The sequence below is a fragment of the Metopolophium dirhodum genome, chromosome 4 (genome assembly GCF_019925205.1).
Source record: "Metopolophium dirhodum isolate CAU chromosome 4, ASM1992520v1, whole genome shotgun sequence".
NCBI classification, from domain to species: Eukaryota; Metazoa; Arthropoda; class Insecta; order Hemiptera; family Aphididae; genus Metopolophium; species Metopolophium dirhodum.
Genome location: NC_083563.1, coordinates 23,490,005 through 23,512,717, shown reverse-complemented (window position 1 = coordinate 23,512,717; position 22,713 = coordinate 23,490,005). Strand labels below are relative to the sequence as shown.

Below are 22,713 nucleotides of genomic sequence, written 5' to 3'. Positions count from 1 at the left end.
TGGTCAGAGTCAAAAGCTTTCAAATAAAGAAAAAATCGAATATTTTTAAAAAAAAAAACGGACAGAACATTTGACTTTCCAACAACTGAGTACTAAAAAAACAAATGACAAGTCCTCTTTCAAGTGTTATTTTGTATTTTATAGAACAGGAGGAGGTATAGTGACTCAGGTCTTGGGAAATTGTTGTCTTAAACCTTTAAGTTGATACAGATGAAGTCTTACAACTTAAAAGAGTTGACTCAGAGAAAAAGAATATTACATTTCGTAATTTAAAATTTGTATTATTTTATTATATTATATTAATATGTATAATAATTTTGTAAAATGCCTTAAGATGACGTAATTATACCCGTATGTGTAATGTGTTGTCTCCGTCTTACAAGCGCGTAACATATAGACAATACGCTCAGCAGAACACGTATATTAAAAATTGAATGAGTGAATTGAAATCTTAAATATCATTGGCAATACCATTAGCCAAAAAATATTATCATTTAAATATTACCTACATGGCTACATATTATTATAAAAATAAATATACAAGTCTATTTTATATCGTTGTAAGAGTGAATTTTTAATGATCATGGATATAATATAATGATTAATAAAGAATTTCAAATAAACGAAAAAAGACTTGTTTCTTTGTTCTAAATTGACAATTTTTACTATCACAGTTTCAACCACGAATTAAGATATACTTAAGTATGGTAAATACCATGGTGATTCTTATCATAATAATATACAGCCTTTATCAATTCATTAATTTTCAAACCTGTTGATTAGATCATGGATCAGCTGAATTAATGAATAATAAATAATATTATAGCTATACAAGGTTCAAATAGTTCAAAATTCAAATAATCAAATATTCAATCAACCTATCAACTTAATATATATAATATAATATCATACCTCTGTCCTCTACAATATGTATTTACGAATGAAGACATTTGGCTAATGTTTATAGTATAAATTGTCCAGAACATTAAGAGGATTACAAACATGTGAGTCTCTAGTTATCTACTAATAAATCGATATTTCACATACTTATACATGTCGAGACGAAAATGTAAAATAATTTGTAAATAATTCATAATTAGTAGTAAATTGTTATTTCTAACATAAAATTAGTAAGGACTCAGGAGTCGAGAAATATTGTATAGTCTATTGTGTGAGCAATTTTGACATAAAAGAAAATAACTTATAATGCACTTAAATGCAGCTATTAAGTATTATATACATCATGTATTTGCAATCAAATTAAATTGTTATAATTATAATCTATCGACAATTATTTAGGTAATAGTAACTACCCATGTCCTCATATTATATTTGCCACACACCCACGACCCACCTATAATAGTATAGTTTATAATTATTAGTGTTGGTATTCGTATATCTGTATATATTTATAGTTATATTGACACCTGAAGGTAAGTTCTGGATTTTTACTTATTATAATATTATGTATCTATTTTGTTTATTCTTTATTTAAAATTAATTAACTGTTAATTTCACATTTTTTCATGAAGTATGCTGTATGTATCACTTTTAATTCTAATATTTTATCAATAGTTGGGTATCCAGTAATCTTTATTCATAATTTGAAGTTTAATAAATTATTGGGCATGATGGAGCTACTGAAGATTGCTAAAACAAATTTACGTAATAACTTAAAAAAAAAATTGTCACAAATGACAGCTAGTGAAATTGCCGAACAATCAAAAATCATAACTAACAAAGTAAGTCATATAAATTATAATTTTCTGAGGAATAAACATGCTTAAAAGTTTAAATTCTTTAATTATAAAGTTATCTTTTAGGTTATCTTGGAACATATTTAGTTTTGCTACCTTTTTTTTTCATACTTTAATACTTGATTAATTGATTACAATATTATCCTACTCAATTAATTTTTTATATAATATAAAAATGATGTTGGAATTATTTGCATTATATCTAGGATAACTTTGTATTGTTTATATTTTAAACTTATTATTTTCAAATTGAACACTCAAAAGAACTCAATTAGTGATACATATAATTCCCTATAAATTATAATACATTAATAATTAACCATTTACAATTATAAATTGTAAATAATTATATAAATAATTTGTTTAAATCAAATGTATTTGTAATTAAAAGGAAGAATAATGAATGTCATATTTTCAGATATTATCTCATCCAGCATACACAAGAAGCAACAGAGTGTCAATATACCTCAGTATGGATTCTGAAGTACAAACAAATAGTATTGTTGAAAACATTTTCGACTCAGAAAAAATATGCTTTATTCCTAAGTGTGTTAATATTTTTTTTAAATGTTTTTAATATGTTTTTAAATTAATAATTTGGTTTTTAGGTACAGCAAATCTGAAATGCTTATGGTGAAGATAAAATCAATAGATGAACTTAATAGTTTGCCAAAAACCAGTTGGAATATATCACAACCAGCCGATGATGATGTGCGTGAGGATGCATTGACAACAGGTACCTTATTAATGATACCTATTATGTAATATGTTTTTTGAATAATAATATGTCCTTTTTGTTCGGTGTTCAGGTGGTTTAGATTTGATTATAGTGCCAGGCTTAGGTTTCACCAAGGATGGAAAGCGATTAGGACGAGGAAAAGGTTATTATGATCGATGCATAACTGAATATAAAAAAAAATATCCATTTAATAATTTGAAAACCATTGGATTGGCATTTAGTGAACAAATATGTGATGACATACCAATGAGTCAACAAGATAGTTTGATAGACTTTTTAGTTTGTCCTTAATTATTATGATAGGCAATTATATGTACAATATTATCTATGTATGGAAATGATAATAAGTGTTTTAGTTTTATAAAATGTTTAGAATCTCAAGTACTTAATTAACTGTAATCAAAATTTTTATAAATTTAACCTGAATCGATTAAAATACTTTTATCTAAAATAAACAAATAAATTAAATATTACATTTTATACTTTGACACATTTATATATCCATTATATTATGTTTTTTATTATAAATTATTATTGTTACAATTAATTTACAATAAAATTATCGTATAAGCTAATCAATAAGTATAATATAAACAATAAGCTAATAATTATTGTAAAAATGTGTAACATATAGTGTATACAAATATTACTGAATTCATAATTCGTTATGATTGAATACTAGTAACATTCCTAAATTGTAAATACCTAATTCTAGTATTTAATGAGCATACCTGCATGCATAAATTACAAATACCATATGGCTATAAATTATTACAATCAGTAATCACAAATTATATTAATGCTGTATTCTTGTATTTGAAAGCTTACAAAATTAAAAATAGGTTCTATATGCAAATATTATAAAATGTCTAGACAAATAAATATTTAAAAAAATGAACACATCAGTAATCATAAATTTTAACTGATGACCCATTATAACTTAGGTATTTATACAATAGGAGATGATATATTTTTTACACTAAAATACTAAATATATTTTTTGGATTTACTTATACAAAGGAGATGCTGTGATATGATTATATGTATAATATATAAATAATTATAATATAGATTTTATGGGTTTATCACATAGACATATTATAATATAATAGACCAGGAATGATACAAAATATTTGAAGCTAACATGTCCATATAAACCCAAGGAATTATCCAAGAACAATTGAGGATTTATCAAGGAATTATAACTTAGCATAGACATATTATAGGCAATATAGATAATAGCCTTAAATTGTCTGGCTCTCTCGCACAACATGTTGGCTTCAATGTATTACACATGAAACAGCTGTCATACATAGTCTATTGTATTATAATATTATGTCTATGGTATATTATAACTACAAGCATTGATTATGATAATCAATACTACAAGTTACAACTGATGCTATTTTCACAAGACGTTTGTGGAATGACACAAATGTTCATACAATAATAATATGATTTAATGTAGGCACATACAATATGCGAATTTATTAACAGCAATGATAATGTATTAATAAATAATTATAATTTTAAATTTGACGATTCAGTAACAATAATAATAATCATTACGTGTATCATAAGTAATATTATTATTGTTATTACGTTATTTGAGAGACGCGAGTTTGAACGCAATATCGTCAGAGAGAGCCGAACATTTTTTGTCCCCTGGTAAGCGCGAGGCTCACGGTGACCATTGACACGAGGAACATGATCAGACCCACGCACGCCGTGACGAAGCGACACCAACACCTATGCTTCTTCCCCACTTTGATCTTCTGCATCAGCTTTTCGGCTTGCTGCGTGTCCAACGTGAATTGCAGTCCGCGTAACATGGCTCCGCAATCCTAAAAAAAGACAAGGCAAACGAACGGTTTAAGCATTAGTATTTAGGTAGGTATTTCAATTAATAGCAAACTTTTACAAAAACAAAATCTCGATTGGATATTTTCTAAATGGATTGATTGACATGTTGTTAATACTAAAACCATCAAAGTTGCAAATCGTATAGGGGTGCCCTGAACACTACGCATCTACCAGTTTACCTTTAGCACATGTACTAACTCCAGTCTCCACAATTGTCATCAAACCCAATGGTCGTACATTTATTTTTCAGCTGGAGGGGGCTTTGTTGTTTTGACGAAATCCTATTAACTTTTTTCATATTATGTTATATATTTATAAGTCGTGTTAGTTAATTTTATAAAATTCAAATTCAATTAATTAATAATAAATATTTACAACAAACTGTAAATATTAATTTTTATTTCTTATAGGCCTGTTTTATATCATTTTTTGGAAAATTTTGTTATGGATAGGTAATAGGTATAATAATTAATAAGGTATTGTTGTACAATACATATACCTTGGTAGGTACCTATACTAATTACCAAAATTGGTCTTATGATTTGACTTTTAGTCTTTAATGCCATACAATTATGAAATACTAAGTAAGTAGGTCTTTTCAGTTCGTTAATTAACTCATAAAACATAGTTCTATAAACAGTTGGGACTTGGGAAGCTTTAATTATATTGAAGCGATGATGCTCCCTGGGCCTTTGGCCTTTAGTCCTTACCCACCCACATTAATCATATGGGAATACAATATACATATATATAATTGATAGAAATGTCTATAGTGAGTTTTGATCGTAGACATTTTTCTTTGTTGGACGAAAATAAAAATTGTTAAGTCATCAATCACTGCGCACATATCTATTATACGGTTGTCTGCAAGTTGCTATTTTATTGTTAGTGTGGTTCTACACATATGACATATGACATACACATAAACATAACACATATATTAGCGGGTTTCAACGTAGGTCTTAGGATCAAATATTTTGTATAGTTAAATAGTTAAATAGTTCCTAACTCCTATGCAACTTAAATTGTATGTGGTACGTTAACCTGTCATTCATATATAGGCACTAGGCAGTAAGGTATTAACTATTATTGTGCTGTTAAAACGGTAAAGGGAGAATAGATTATGTAAAATCAACACCCAGGCCAATTATTATATAATATATCGTTATGAAATGATCCGGGTAACATAGGTACTAGGTAGTTACATTTACATATATATTATAAAAAATCTTCCAAACGCGTTGCAATCATCATCAAATTGCTCGACAGCCGAGAGCATTCCCACCTATCGGGCAGCCTTGGCCCTCGAAATAATACAATTCGATCGCCGAAATTCGAGCGTCAAGCATAAGCACTGTCCACTTGTAATAATATATTTAAGTATAGGCAGTATAGCTATATTATTATATGTGTTATGTATGTCGAATGTCGATGCGCCGTTCACTCCAAGGACCAAGTGTTTAGATCAATCAAACGGCGATAGTATATGATACTTATGTATAAAAAAATGATTGTATCATTATCAAAACCACGTGGAAATCGCGATGTGTCGAGTCGAAGATACGATTGCAGAACCCTAGCTAGGTACTGAAATAGATGAGTTTTTATAAATATATCCAAATTAACCCTGCCCCCCCTCCCCCAGATTTTGGGTTTATATATATTTCGTCAAACGTGTATATACTTATGTCGTGGTAAACGACTATAATGATAAAGGTTTTTCATTGCATAGTAAAGGTAATATATTATAGGTAATATGACTTACTGTATAAGATATTAAGGTATATACAGGTAGGTACCTAAGTATTGCGGCTATTATGATAGTATTATGTTGCCATCAAGAACCTATAAGTTATAATACTATCGAGTAGAGGTGATGTGATATTGATTATTGACCAAAAAAAGCATCGTATGGATTATTTTGTTACAGCCAAATAGGTTATTAGTACTATTCAGACATACAGTCTAGACTATAGATACATATTAATATAATAGCTAGGTAGATATATAAAATAACGACTAAACATTATACCAGTACAGTAGTACACTATAATTATGAGGTTAATTGACTTGTAAATTGTAATAGGTACTCCGCACGGTTGATGATTTAATTGTTTATATAACTATTAATAATTCATATATGTATATATTTTTTTTAAGAAATAGAGATTGCTATGTGCCACGTACATAATATGGAAGGATTAAAGTTTTAAAAGTTATTATTAAAATAGGATTTTGTTCTTAAAAGTGATCGAATAAACAAAATACATTAATATTGACTTACAATAATTTTTCTTATACAACAATAATTTATAAAGCACTGTCTTTGTGACCCATAATAATATGTGAGTTGACGATAGTTGTGAATGTACAATAATCTAAAGATAAAGTATTTTTAACCAAATTCCGTTGGGAAAAATTAAGTTATAACTTATAACTTATAAGTACTTGTTATCTACTTCCAATACCTACCACATTAATAACGTGACGTTATTAAATTATATAGAAATTAAGTAGAAACTAAGTTAATAATCGATTAAAATTTACGATCTTTTTTTATTTTTGTACTACCATCATTTGTTTTTTTTTCAACAATCTTTTTAGAAATATGTAGCCTTGTAGGTTTAACTAGACTTTACCTACACGTATATTATATAAAATGGTTTAATAGTTTCCTGTAGAGTGATATCATGTGGGCTCTGAGCTCGAGCGTGTGGTCTTTTATTGCCTCAGAATATTTAGTGAATAAAATAAATATTCTGTCGATAAAGACAATTTACAAACAATAAACATAGAATATTCACAATAAACCAGACTTAATAAGGCATACGCTTCCACAGACAGCATTTACACGGCAAGAGGTATTCACTTGGTCTCCTACGAGTTACGAACTGTATTATGTATATTATATACATTATATAGACTATCTGACTATATAATATTAAGTACATTATGAAGTCCTAATACGAGGATAAGTAACCAGTAACCACGTTATCGCTGGCGCGGTTATCCGTGTAAGATGTATAACAATATTAACAATTCAATTTTTTTTTGCCACAAGCATTCGAATTTCGCACAGATATACCGGCAAGGCGGTAAATATCTGTATAATATAAAATATAAATTATAACCCACAAGTCGCGACCTATTATATATCAACAATGAGGCGTGTTTCAATATCGATCAAATATCAGCTTCGGGGGTTTTACAACAAATGCGGCAACTATAACATAATATATAAATCGTTAATTTTGAAACTGGCCTGGTTATATAAAATATAATTTTTTTGTTTTTGACAATTGGACACTGGTTAAAGACTTGATGGTTATATACCGCAAGCTATAATACAATAAAATATTGTTGTTAAATTGAGGTTTATCCATGGATAAACGTGTACGAGACAACTAAATAGCTACATAGTAGCATTGATTATAAATATTACCTATTTATAAACAATGATAGGTAGTAAGTACATTATATTAGGATAGAATGATATTTTTAGTTTTTACTATAATAGTGAAACATAAATGTTTACGAAAATTACGAAGAAACCGGTAGGTACCTAATGTATTCAATGTACAAACAATTTTAAATCAAATCTGTTTTTTTTATAATTTTATATATAATCTATGGCCAGCGGGCTATGAAAGAAATACTTGCATATTATATTGTAATAGCACTATAGCAGTATGCAAACACTTAAATACCTGCCATAAAATGATATCATATAATTCATATGAATTCATATGAATTATGATATAGGTAGTACCTAATGTATTATAATATATTTATATTATAAGTCAGAACTTGCATTATTTTATTATGTCGTTAGTCATTATTATTATTTGTTAATAAGTATGTTATATTTCATTTTTTTTCATTTCAACTTTTAATGTATGTTAGTATATTATTATATTTTATACACACAATGACATTTTTAAATGTTTTTGTCAAAAATGAATTCAACCGTATTACACGATAAATAATGCCTATAATAGTAAAATAAATTACTTTAATACCAATAATATCATAAAATATACTTAGTAATATTATAGGACCGTCTTCGTTTTTCGTATACAATGATTTTATATCATTGGATTCAAATTTAAGCATTTAAGACTATCCATTACAGTGACCCATTTGTAACCTACTGTTTAGTACAGCAGAGCGACTTCTACTCACTCGCTTTTTTTATTTTAAGGTTTTATTTTGGGAAAATTCAAAATACTGCAATTATTATTTCCAAGAAAAAATATTTCAATCTTATATTTATTTCATTTTTTGCATATTATAGTGCATATTTAATGTTTTCTTTAAGCATATTTAGTTGTTTTGTAGTGATATAGCCTATAAGGCTTGAGCCCTGATTATAAATAATAGGATAAGTAGGTAAAAAATAATTCCTAGTTTATTCTGGTTAACGTTAAGCAAATTTAAATTTTCCCCTGAATTTTCTTAATAATTACTAAATATAAATTAAAGTATGTATACAGTCTCTACAATTGTATGCAGTAGTTACTAGTTAATAATGTCCTAATTAACTAATACTACTAATGCTATAGGTAGTAATGTTTGTATAACTATAGTTATATATACACTATATTATTATATACTTAGATGTTAGAACAAAATTTAATATTACATTTTACATAATTCCACGCGCCGATTTGTGTAGTTATTTTTAAAATATAATAATATATAAAATACAAATATCCATCAAAATAAGTCACTTTTATTGAAAATGTATACAATTATTAAAATGTATTATAATATTGAAGAGTAGTAAAGAATAATGTCTATATACTATATAGTTGTAGGTCGTAGGTGTTCATATTAGCACAAATAGATATTTCACATAATGTGACATATTGTTTAACTTCTAAGAACATTGTTTAATAAAATGTGTCCTTCTGGTAATGTCATTAATATTTTATCACTTTTTTTAAAATCATGTGGACGGATAATAATATATTATAGTCTAGTGGACTGTACATCCTATTTCCTGTGATAAACTGATAAATATTTAAGGCGTTCGGTACCGGTTCTGCACGATGTCTGTGTATACATGTTTTTATGTATGTATATGTATGAATTTATGTATATATATACCTATGTGACAATATATGTTTATATATGTAAGTACCTATGTAGGCATGTATGTATATTGTATGTATATTGTATAAATAGTTGTTCGTCTTGATCGCATAAATACTTTTCATTGTTATATAATTTTATTTACATATTTCAGAAAAATAAAATGGTTTTTAAACAAAATCTAAAAGAGCAACCAATCTTGCAACAATGCAACAGATTACCGAATCATCTGAATAATGTGTGTCCACGATAATTGATACGATATTTTTATTATTTTTACCTAAATATTATAATGTATAAAGTATGATGAAAACAACGTAGAAATGATTTTTGACGACATTTTAACAAACTTATAAGATAAATGTGAATTTAACGTATGATATAAGTTTACAATATTGAAAGACGTGATCTTATAAATAAGTTTTTGCAAAATTACTAAATTATTTTTTTTCGTTACAATCCCATGCTATTGAAAAAAATTAATTAATATAGAATATAACTGTAACTGTGATTGGACATTTGTATTTCTTCGATAACTTAACATAATAGTTGAATACCTATAGGTACTTAAAATTTTCAAAAATCTCTATGCATTTCTAACAAATCTATTTTTTCAAATCTTTTTATGCAGTCGAAAACATAAAAGTGCCAAATCACAGATAATACTCTAATGTTCATAAATTCATTACCTAGTCTATTGTTTTTGAAATAAATTCGATCATCTAAATAATATAAGTTATAATACGTAGTGCACATTTTTTTGTTGACATATATTGAGATGTTGTGCACAAATTACGTGTGTATGACATAATTTACTTGATGTAAGTACCAAACTATGTATTATGATTCGGATTTCGGACAAAGTATAATAATAATATATTATACCCATGTGGCCATATCTATATAATATGCACACGCACGACACGCACAGACTCGTATACAAATGAATACGTTATTATGTGCACGTTATACACGTGGCCACCAATATTATATATAGTATTACTTAATATTATATGCTTTGTGACGAAGAGACGTGCTGAAAACTACCGAACTATTCTAGATTTATATATACATTGCACATACTAGGCCGCATATTATACCTACATTTATAGTGACATAAGAGGCGATCTGAGCTGTACACACACGCACACGGGCCGACCTCGTCCGTAGAATTTTCGGGGTTCGTAAAAAAATAAAATAAAACTAAAACAGAACTAAAATAATAGAGAATACCTACGCAGCTGTACTCGATATTATTATTTTCCACATCAAATGCCCATCTACGCCAGAGCTAAGCGCTGATCACGTCTCGCATCATATAATATATAGCGACCACCACGATGTAATAATATAGGTACGACTATATACGATAGTATATATAGTTGATACAATGGACGTGACTACCGCACGTGGTCTTCTTGTGGGTGTGCTGCAGACCGGTAGAATGTTATATTATACCTATACGATCTACTTACTTTCAAGTCTATCGGAAAAAAATCACATATATTATACTGCACACACGCACACACGTCGCGTGTTATACATTATATTTTATTTTTTACATTATATTTTTAACCTAACCTATGAAGTTCTATAATTTTAATATCGAAGGAGACCACTCATTATTTCAATAATTATTTAAAAGTTTTTGAGAACAGTTTTTTGCACACAGTCTGAAGTTATTACAAAACAACATTTTTGAAAAAAATTATATAATATCTTACAATTTCTTATTGATTTTATTTTTTAAGTTTTTTAATCTTTTAAATGCAACAACGCATATACCTACTATATGGTGGGGCTACTTATGAACATTTTCACATTTTTAATAATTTTAATTTCGTACTGTGGAGCAGAAAATATGTATATAATGTCTAAAATACAATATCGTTTTGTTAATCTTCCCGAAATTATAAAAATATTTTCAAAAACGTTAATGATTATTCTTTAAATGAATCACCTAATAAACCGATGGTACTCCATTAATATATTAAGTCGAGTTTCGGAAGGGGTGCGTGTATACAATACGCTGCAAAAATGCGTAGACGACGAACAAAGGCGATAATAAAATATTACTATTATATATTATTATATTGTTGTGCAACGCGTTTGTTGAATATTACGTAAAATCAGTTTTATAAGCGTTTTATACACGCGCGCGTGTGTAGCGACTTTATAGCGAGGGTCCGAGACCGTGTCATATCGTCAAGGTCATCCGGAAAAAGCGGTCGCGGTCGACACGGTGAAAGCGGACTTGAGAAAGCAAACGGAAGGATTTCCGTCAAGGGATCATCATTGTCAAGTTGACATATGCGAATTATATTATGTACCACGATGAAATCGTTTAATAGAGGAAAAACGACTTTTCTCGGACGATTATATGCGCCTTTTGCTACAGTAGATATACTTTTAAAAAATGTAGGAATACGCAGTTTGAACTTTGAAGTAAGTATGTCTACAGCAGTACTTTTTCAATACTCCTAAAAATATAGGCTAGTATTTCCTTCTCATTTTTTTATCAAGTATGGACGAGTAAATAGTAGATAATAAACATATACCTACTCGTAAAATATGAAATCGAACTTTAAACATACATATTATAATAAACTATTGCAACTTCTATAACCGAAAATTTATAATTATTAGTTGTAAATTAATAGGTTCCGTTGAACAATTTGAATTCAAAGCTATAGTTGGCATATTAAAATAAAAACAAGTAAAAACCTACTAAATTATATGGATAAGAATGTGGTACACTGGTACAGCATTCGATTATTTTGCTATACTTAAAAAAATGTACGACAAAAACATATTTTCAAAAAAAAACAAAATTTATCTGAGGAAACGAGAGTTCATTTTAAAAATATCACCATGTATAATATATTATCATGTATGTAAATATAATTATTATGTAGATACATACACTTAGAAGTATAGGTACATGGTGATTTTTTAATTTTAAACACTCATTATTTCAAAAATTATTTTATTTTTTGTTTTAATCTTTTTTAATCACAACATGCATTTTTTTTCGTATTTCATATTTTAAAGAATATTTTTCTAAGAATTTTGATGTAACTTAATACATATAACTAATTATCTAACTTCTTGATTTTTATCCATCCAAATTCTCAGAAAAAATAAATTCTGCTTCGGGATTTGAAATTTGAAATTCATATTGTCAAAAAAATAATAACAACAATAAAAAAAATCATCGTTTTCTATTGACTTTATGTTATAAATAATAATATGTAAAAGAATATTTTAAGAATCACTCTGTATAATATATTCTTATATTATTTTTCGATAAAAACCTATAGGATTGTAAAATACAATATAATATAAGCGCATCATAATATATTATACGCATGGCTTATAGACTGCTCATTGTCGGACGACACGCTTATTTCCGACTTATACAATATGCCTTGACCACCTTGACAACGATTGTTATTTTTTTTTTACGTTAATACCGCTGGAGTGCGTGATCAACAATTGTATTCCATTCGCGAGAAATGTTTATTTCGTTCTTACTTATACGGTATGCCTACCACTCGTATATATAATATTATATCATTATAGTTTAAAATAATATAATACGACTACAACAGCTGCTGAAATAGGTGTAGACGTGTGGTGTGTACAGATCTTGTGTACGATCATCCACGAGCGTGGGACGCAAAAACGAATACCTAATTATGTTTTACTTATTTTTGAAAATACTGTTCCCTGACGAATGATGAATATAACGACCACGCCGAAGCTGGGCTGACATTAAATTAGGTACGTCTGTATACATAAAATAACACATACGCCTATCTATACTCATATTTCGAAACGTCTATATAAACCTGGGGACTTTAACGATCGGTACCACAATGCCAAATCGTGTTGGAAAAATACACATCAAATCAAGTTTAAAAAATCACTATCCACCATAATATATGGCTCTATATATATAATAGTATATTATGTATGTACATTTTGAATGCTTTAATCTGAGTCTTAATTGAACACATATTTCACCCCTCCCCCACCTGTATTATTAAAATATAGAAATTAGAACATGGGTGTATCGTACATTATGTTACAGATTTATTCTATGTATTTTTATGCAATGAATCACAATTCACATTATACATAAGTACCTAATTATAATATTATATATGTAATACGGTTTCCATCTATATTTGTGCATGTTCAGCCACGTTCATTAGAATATAGAATTAGTTATATTACATATATAGATATTAGATTATCAGCTTCCGTTTTCAATCCGTTCGTTTCCCATGATATTATATATGTTATCACCATTATTATTATACGTTATATCTATATTATTATTATTATTATTATTATTATCTAACACGCGGCCATATAGTATTAGTTCTACGCACGTAATATGGCTAAACATATTACATTAACACGTATACGCGGTACCTATACCTAATATATCCATTGCAGCATTACAAGCATGTTACCTTCGTTTTCGTATTATGTATACATTATACATAGATACCTATATACAACCTACACACATAATTTATTCTGTGGTCATTAAAGATAATAAGAATATAACAATGCTCATACTAATATTGTTTAATTGGTTCTCAGAACACGGGGTCACAAGTTTACTTACGTACTTGGTAATTAAAAGAAGAATTAATTAGAGTATGCACTGTATTATGATACTGTACACTAACATACATTTTATGTGGTGTTATTTTTATATAGGTAGCTTATAGTAGCAATAGTCATGTAAATATCTAACTTAATTATTGTATATAGAAGTACCTACCTGCTTAAATACTATAATATTAATTAATAACTCACAATTGATATATATTAATTATGTCATAATTTAGTTAGTAAATTAGATAGGTACTGAATTTATCAAGAAAAACATAGAATGACTAAAGAAAATTTATTAAAATAATAGGTACTACTAATAATAGTATGGATTTATGCCTATGATTCAGTAAAAGGAATAAAGTAGTTTTTTTAAATTATTTATTTTAAATCTCGACTTGATTAAGTTGTAGCCCAATATTTTAAGCTTGTATACATGCATAATTATTATAATTTATCAGTAGGTAATTAATTTCTTTAAGATTTTGAATGTCTGCCATTTTAGAACGAAATCAACATATTTAATAGTAATCAAGGGAAAAATCTTTGAAAACTTATTTCAAAATATATTTTTGTTTTGTAATAAAACATAATAACTAACCAATAATAACAATTATAGACAGTAGATACAATAAATTATACATTGAATTATAATTTATACTAAATTATACATGGTAATTTCGTCGTCTATGAATAGATTCATATATCTAGATTGAAACAAAATACAATTTAGACATAAAGCCGGACAAAACAAATTACAACTACCGATCAATATTAAATAAGTAGGTACCTACTATTCAAAATGGAAAAATAAAAATTCTACTGAGTAAGTATTTCACATTAATTGATACAAATGAGAACTAATTGTATAATATTTAAACAAAATAAGTACCACTCAATTTTCAAAACCACAAAATGAATTGCATTTTAATTCAACTTTAAAATACTTCATAAGACTTTCTCCTATTATAAATATAATTATTAATTAACTATACCTAGGTAGTATAGGTACAAGAAATTATTGTCAGTTGTCCCATGTAAGAATATCCTTCTATATACATAACTCGTATAATGTGCATAGGAACTACAAAGACAATTTAAAAATAATAATTCATCATCTTTAATGATTGATAAATACAATAACAATCTAAAATAAATAAAACAGTTATTAGACAAAAAACAATTATTGATTCAAAAATGAATAATAGTTTGTACTTAAGTAACAAATTTGAAAAATGTATTGTCTATTCACATTTTACTGATTTACAACAACATGATACTTAGATACATTTTTTCAAACAAAATATTTAGGTATTCTATTAGCATTTACCATAGATATGTGAAAAATTAAAAAATTATATAATCAAATAACAAACACGTCTTACACTCCTACTTACTAGGTACCCAGTACCTACATAATATAATTACTAAAATACAGATGAAGTAAAAAATGAACTAGGACATAAGTGAAATATGAATTGTTTAAAAAATTATTATTATATTATGTCGGTAAAAGACCTATGACCTATGGCATTGTTGGTAAAAAGCTATATGGCACGTTAAGCTGTCCCTATATGTATCAAAAAATAACCTTAGGTCAAAAGTCGATTATTTAACGTGAGACATTTAACCTTTAGAGTTTTAGACACTCAAATATCTCCACCCGCTGGCTTTAATTTCTTTTTGCTTTCATTACATTTCTCACGTAACAATTAATAATGTATTATTAATTATTATACATGATACATGAACACCTATAAGACGTATATTTTATTTGTTATTGTACTTATACTTGTATTGTGATCGATTTGACTTAATTTTTATATACCTATCAAGTGTTGATGTGTTGTTATTGTGATAAATTAATTTATTGTGTTAAATAACGGATGATACGCATGTGTTTAGTATGATAACAAAAATACAATTTTTACAGTGTATTATTTTATTTTTACATTTGTAGTTAGATACGGAAATAAATTGAGGTTACAACTTATAATATTTATTCATAAAATATGTATTTTAAAATATTATAATAAGTCAAATGATTAATTTATTAATCTTATAGGTATACACCGATAAATTAAGGTAAAAAAAATAAACAAAAAGTAACAACCAATAAGACATTATAAATTATTGTTTTTCGTTTATAGCAAAATGTATCTGATAATGATAACAAAATATTAGTTAGGTACCTAATTAATTGAAATAGTCGAGAGATAAGTTAATTTGCAGCAGACAAATAATTATAATTTGGAAAATAGATAATTTATATAAGATCCGTTATAAGAAAACAATTTCAAATTGTTGGCCCCTAACTCTTTTCTTTCCGCATTAATAATACATATAATATTAGTTATTACATGTAATATACATAAAGAAAGTATCTTCGACATCAGTACATCACACTAGAGTACCTATACGGCTGTACATAATCCTTATAAAATATAATAGACTTAATCAATCTATGTAGATATTGTTCCGTTTCCGATTTCGTATTTTTATATTACATTGGCTATGTAAGCGCATGTTCACGAATTGAGTTTTCAACTAAACTAAAAATGTCAATACATAATAATCAATAGTTACGGGCTTACAGTGGTGTAATTTGATAGATTTAGTGGGGGAGTTTGAAACATTTAACCAAAAAAAAAATTTTCACTACTGCAGGCTTACAGCCTATACTTTAAACCTATACTAACCTTATACGCACTTATAACGAAGGTTCGAATTTCATAGCACCTATTATATAATAACTATAATATGGACAAATATGCGTATACAAAATTTATTATAATTTATATAAGCGAGCTTATAATTTGAACGAATGTGAAAAATTAGTATAACATTATTACTTACGACCAAAAAGTTATATTTTTTAAATATATAATAAAAATAGTAAACTATTTAGCTGGCAAAATACATAAAAGCATATCTTTTTAAGTCTTTGAATTACCTACGTTGTTTTGATTTAAAAATTATATATTGTTAAATAAAAATGTATCTTTTATTCAAATTAAATAGAATAAATTATATTAAATATATACTTATAACTTATAAGTATACATTATAAAACTTACTGCAGTATAGTAGAGACTAATATGGTACTATTATCTTAAACATAAGTAGGTATCTAAATTATCAATAAGTAGATTCAGTAAACGTACAACATATAATTAATTGAATATGATTATTATAATATTTTAAGTAAACATATAAAAATAATTAATAATGATTATTTTATAATTAAAGAAATTATTTTATTCCATACCCTAAGTCTTTAAAGATAAATAATAATCTAGTAAATGGTTAGGTTAGGTTAGGTAAAGAGATATGAGGGAATTACAATAAAAATACATAAACATACACAACGCACTAAGTTTACAGTTCAGTCAAGTTTGCAGAATCATAATATGTTGTTATTTTATGAGAGTGAGAGTAATTTTATATGTAATAGTATAATACTATAATAGTAGGTAGGTATACCTATATAAATAATATTAAAATATCCACGGATATAAGCATAATAAATTTAGCTTTCTAGTCTTGTTGTTTTGTTCCGTTATTAAATTATAAACATTCAAATTATAATATGTATATTGCGTAGACACTGTACATATAATACTATATGTATTATAATACTACCCAATAATTGCTACACTATTTTATAAATTAACTGATGTTATGTATACCAGATAGTTACATATTATATTTAAAAAGAAAATTTCGTTTGTTCTTAAAATTTACGAATTTCGAATACACGTAGGTATACAACTGTATAAGTTTGGAAAACTAATCCACGATTTTTATTCCATGAAATACGCGATTATAAAACATAACTAATCATGCAGATGGGTACGCATTAACTGACTGAAAAGTGTTTCGTTTGTTAATAATTTACGATCTCTATTTATTTTATTATCATTATTATATTATAGTCATTACTTGTTACAAAATACAGTACTACAGTGAAGTAAAACGTACTATATTTACTACTCAGGATTTTAATCGTGGTTATTGTCCGTTCTTTATGGTGTAAGCTAATAATTTTTATGTGTATGCGTATAATAATGTAAAGGTATGTATATTAAGTGTATTATTAATAGCAACCATTTGGCCATGACATACTCCAGATTTAAATTGTTTTCAATTGCATAAACACACATTAACTATCTGGGATATATAACTATATTAATATTTGAATATTTTGTAAATTAAATGCGATTCTAAGAAAAAACAATTATATTTTGATAATAATTAAAATATTGAACCATTAGCATTATGACTGGTAAATAATACATTTGATTAAGAACAATAGCGTATAATACAAACTGCAATATTATGAAATCAATTAAAAATGTAGTATATACTGTAATTCAAAAGGTCGGAAAATATATACACAAATCCTACATATCCACGAAATTTTCTTTACATTGGAAATAATAATATGATTATGATGTGTGATTCATTTATCATAAATTTAATTAGAAATACGATATTAAGGGATATGTCCCAGGAACCCTGTCCCCCCCTATATAATTTTTCTGAAATTAAATTGAAATATTTTAAACTGGTATTTAAGTCATTAGGTCCTAAAGAAAGCACAATTTTAGTAGGTACCTAATCACAATTATTTTGAATTTTGAGTTTCCATAGGATATGATATTATATTATATTGTACTTATGAAATTGTTTCCAATTTGCAATAACACTACATTATACTACACGTATAATAATAATTGCAATCGCTACGTCGTAGACCAGAACAGATAAAAATAAAAGGCAATGCTAAGTGCGAACGCCCACTGATTTAAGATCTGGTCGTGTTTTCAATATCATATTAATATTAATATGTTAAAATAATAGACATAATATGTAGCTGAAGTATTTTTTGTTTATATGGAGCGATTTGCCACTGTAGTGGTAGGTTAGCTGTTTATATAAAATTATAAACACATGTTAGTTGTTATAAATTATAATTTATTGGAACGAGTGTTAATGTACGATTGGTAACGGCAATTATTGGAAACGAGTCGATATCGTGACCTGCAGTGTTTTATGGTAATACAATAAATTGTAACTATAATTCGGGTGTATCATACTAAACGTTCACTCATCATATTAATAACATTGTTTATTATTATATTATACTGCATGTACTCAACACACAACGAAGCAGCGTACTTTGAGCGAGCTTATACCTAACAATTTGTATTTTTTATTACATGGTTTTTTTAAACCATTCGCTCCAATGTCATCTGCACGTTATAAAGAATTACGCGTAACGTCCATACGCGTTAAAATAATACTATGGAGGTTTTATTCATGTGCTGTATATTGCACGTTATGATCAATAAGTCAAAATGTCGAATACCTACAGGCAACAACTTCGTCATATTAAAGCAAAAGTCTGTATTTAATATAGGTAATATTGTAATTTGTAATGTAATAAGCTGTGTGCCTGTGTCTGTTATAATATACTGTTCACACATCACACTATCAATATTGCACTAGTTTCGTGATTTCGTCGCTGGAAATTTATTTTGAATAATATACCTATATAGTATATACTCTACACAGATAGGTATGTGAGTTTCTCTGCTGGTCGATTTGTAAACGTTTGTTAGAGTGCCCTCGTGGCAAAATTTTGGTTGATTGTATTAATTGTTCGCAAATATATTTTACATGCACTCTCAAAAGCATAGATCCGCTATAAAGACACCTTTTTTTTTGTTCCTGACATTGAAATAAAGCAACACAAAGCACTTAACAGTTTATGAACGTTAATTGATTCATCACACAATCACAAAATATATTATAGGTATTCTACGTCAATACGGGCTATAATCTAAGAATTATATGAACAGGAACTAAAACCAATTTTTGAAATTGTACAAAAATAAAATTAGAAAATTATCACTGCTAATAATATACGGGTCGAATATACCTATAGTTCGAATTTCAAATATATACCATACCTCTATTCATATGACCCAAATTATACTACACTGTTTATAATACATATAAAGTAATTTTCAAAATTGAATACTTAGTTTTTATTTATCGATTATCAGCATAGACGCTAAAAACGGCCTCGCGTGCATAAAATAACTAGAATGAATAAAAATAAAAACTCTAGACAGTATACTTAATTACGTCTATTGGGCCAGAACAATGACTTGTCAATTATTATAATATGATAGGTATATTTGCCTAATACAAACGAAATATTATTACAATAGATTTATATTAATTCAAACACATTTCGTTCATAAGCGCGAGCTCTTGGCGTTATGTTTAAACACGTACTTTGTCAACAATACTTGTAGGAAATGCATTGAATGCAATTTTAAAATACCTATAATATGTATATGCCATGATAATATGATATGGATACGATAACAGTATATTAATATTCTATGATTATGTATAGTTGCATACATTATACCTACATATATAAGTTTGCCGAAGAAACTAATAATTAAAGATGATACTGATAAAAATATTAACTCACACATGCAGGAATAACATTAATAATATTTTATACTTTCCCTGTCAACAGCTATACATCAAACAAGTATGTTGATGCCCAGTTGATGGAATGCAAACATGCAATATATATGATGATATATATAATATATTATATACACGTCATAATATTATGTATCTTGAATGTACATCTATATTTTTATCTGCGAAAGATATATGTAAATATATAATTTATTTAGCTATATAAGCTTCAAATACTCATACGTATTTTATAGTGTGATGATCAGGCGTATCGTTAATGTCTGCGGTTGCTGTTATATTTTGAAGATTAAACGCCGCGATATTTAAGTTTTTGGTTCAATAAAATGTTTAAATGTGTCATATTAAAATGTATTTGTACTTTGGTCTTTATAATATTATATTATTATAATAGAAGGTGATCATTTCATGTGACGTTTGCTCCACAAAATAACACAAGTAATATTCTTATATTTCTATGTAGGCAAAGCGAAAAAAACGTGTCCACTACAACGCAAGGTCCCAGAATATACGAATATTTATTTAAGTACCTACGAAAGTACAACCCAGCTCCATCTGGATGGAAATTATGTGGTTTACATGTGCACGTTTAACTGAGTACCCGCTATCGTGAATAGTCCTATTAAAGACGTTTGTGTGTAATATTGGTCAATAGGTTGATGTATAGGTTTTATGACTTATACTTTATATATTATATGGTATATGTGCCTACATTCATATTTGATTCTACAAATATAAAAATTAACATCTTATTAGTATTATTTAAACACGAATTTATTACTCATCATTATAGAAGCTATATATAATTTTATTATTATTATTTCATATTCCCTGAGGTATAATATTGTATATTTTGAACGTATAAATGAAGGACTGAAGTATCAATAAACGTTGTATTTAGTGGGTAATGTAATAGAAAGGGTTATAACGCATACAATAAATTACTAGGTATAGTTGTTAAATAAATGATGTTTATAGCAGAATAGGTTATAGAGATTCTTAAAAAATTATTTATGTTGTTATTTAAATTCAAATCTCAGTAAAATACATTAGTGTTTAGGCGTGTTTTGACTTATTAGAGTGTCCTTAAAACAAACAAAAATCTACCTAAGAAATGCATAATCAGTATAACCTATACGGCCTTGCTTCAGAATCAAGCCTGTTGTATTTAGTGTACATAGCAAGAATATCAATATCTTAAAGCAATAATGAAATAAAATATAATATACAAATATAAAATATACATAGCAGCTACTAGCATTCCATATAATTTAAACGCTTAAAAATAAACTTAAAATAATAAAAAATAGATATAAAAATGATCTGTTTTGTTTAAAAATAAATCATTACGGAAGTTTGTGTAAAAGTCGCTAAATTATTAGATTACGCATATAATAATAATTAATAATATTGTATATTGAACTATACGTCTATACAGTCAATATTGTAATATTATGAAACACACAGACTGTGCCTGATCATTATGCGTCTGTCCGTTTATCAAAATACTATTGATATCTATATGAGCACAGAGAATTAAAACAGAATAAATGCACGAATCGATCAAGATACATTCTCTGCTGTCCATCAAATGAAAAAAACCTTTTCACACTTGGCATTCTGATAGAGAGGTAATATTATATAAAGGAATTGGTTGGTTACTCGAAAGAAAATTTCATCATTGCAGACGATATGGGAAAATAGTTTTATTTATTAATTTGAAGCGTAATGCAGCTAAATGTTGACGAAAATCATATAATTATTGCTAAATTTTTGCAAAAAATAACGAATATTATCTTCTATACTATGATTATGTTTCATAAGAATACAAATGATTTGCAACGAACAAAATATAATGATAGATATCGATATTATAAAGTATTAGATTCTGAGGAACAAAAAATCAAAACAAAGACTTGGTACATACATTTTTTCATCAAAACAAAAAAACTGAAAGTAATAACTAATATATAGTAAGTAGATAGGTTTATGTTTATATTTCCCGCGTTAAATATGCGGTCATGCGGAACACGTGTGTGCTGCGCGCACGGAATCTCACTCTCTCACTATCTTTCTATATCCCTCCTTGCCACTCTCTTTCTATAC

The 22,713-nt window shown here is 27.2% G+C and overlaps 2 protein-coding genes across 3 annotated transcripts in view; one reads left to right on the top strand and one right to left on the bottom strand.

Annotated features, from left to right (window-relative positions):
- Window positions 1–779: 779 nt before the first annotated feature.
- On the top strand, window positions 780–2,976 carry LOC132943417 (5-formyltetrahydrofolate cyclo-ligase). 2 transcript variants are annotated; one of them, XM_061012402.1, is made up of 5 exons: window positions 780–1,004; window positions 1,576–1,742; window positions 2,176–2,303; window positions 2,366–2,493; window positions 2,567–2,976. In XM_061012402.1, the coding sequence occupies exons 2-5, from the start codon at window positions 1,629–1,631 to the stop codon at window positions 2,785–2,787; spliced, it is 591 nt and encodes a 196-aa protein (XP_060868385.1). In that variant the 5' UTR covers window positions 780–1,004; window positions 1,576–1,628; the 3' UTR covers window positions 2,788–2,976. The 2 variants fall into 2 exon arrangements, with proteins under 2 accessions (XP_060868385.1, XP_060868386.1); XM_061012403.1 differs by lacking the exon at window positions 780–1,004 and adding an exon at window positions 1,026–1,433.
- Window positions 2,977–3,049: 73 nt separating this feature from the next.
- Window positions 3,050–22,713, bottom strand: part of LOC132943416 (uncharacterized) — a 55,880-nt gene continuing 36,216 nt past the window's right edge. The window contains exon 4 of the mRNA XM_061012401.1: window positions 3,050–4,340. Coding sequence (XP_060868384.1) covers window positions 4,134–4,340 — 207 coding nt within the window. The 3' untranslated portion in view covers window positions 3,050–4,133. The remainder of the gene's footprint in view (window positions 4,341–22,713) is intronic.

Bases quoted from the DNA above. Each gene is read 5' to 3' on its own strand.
- LOC132943417 (XM_061012402.1), top strand. From the start codon at position 1,629: ATGATGGAGCTACTGAAGATTGCTAAAACAAATTTACGTAATAACTTA. The intron at 1,743-2,175 runs GTAAGTCATATA...TCATATTTTCAG, and splicing joins CAAAAATCATAACTAACAAA to ATATTATCTCATCCAGCATA. The intron at 2,304-2,365 runs GTGTGTTAATAT...TTTGGTTTTTAG, and splicing joins AAAATATGCTTTATTCCTAA to GTACAGCAAATCTGAAATGC.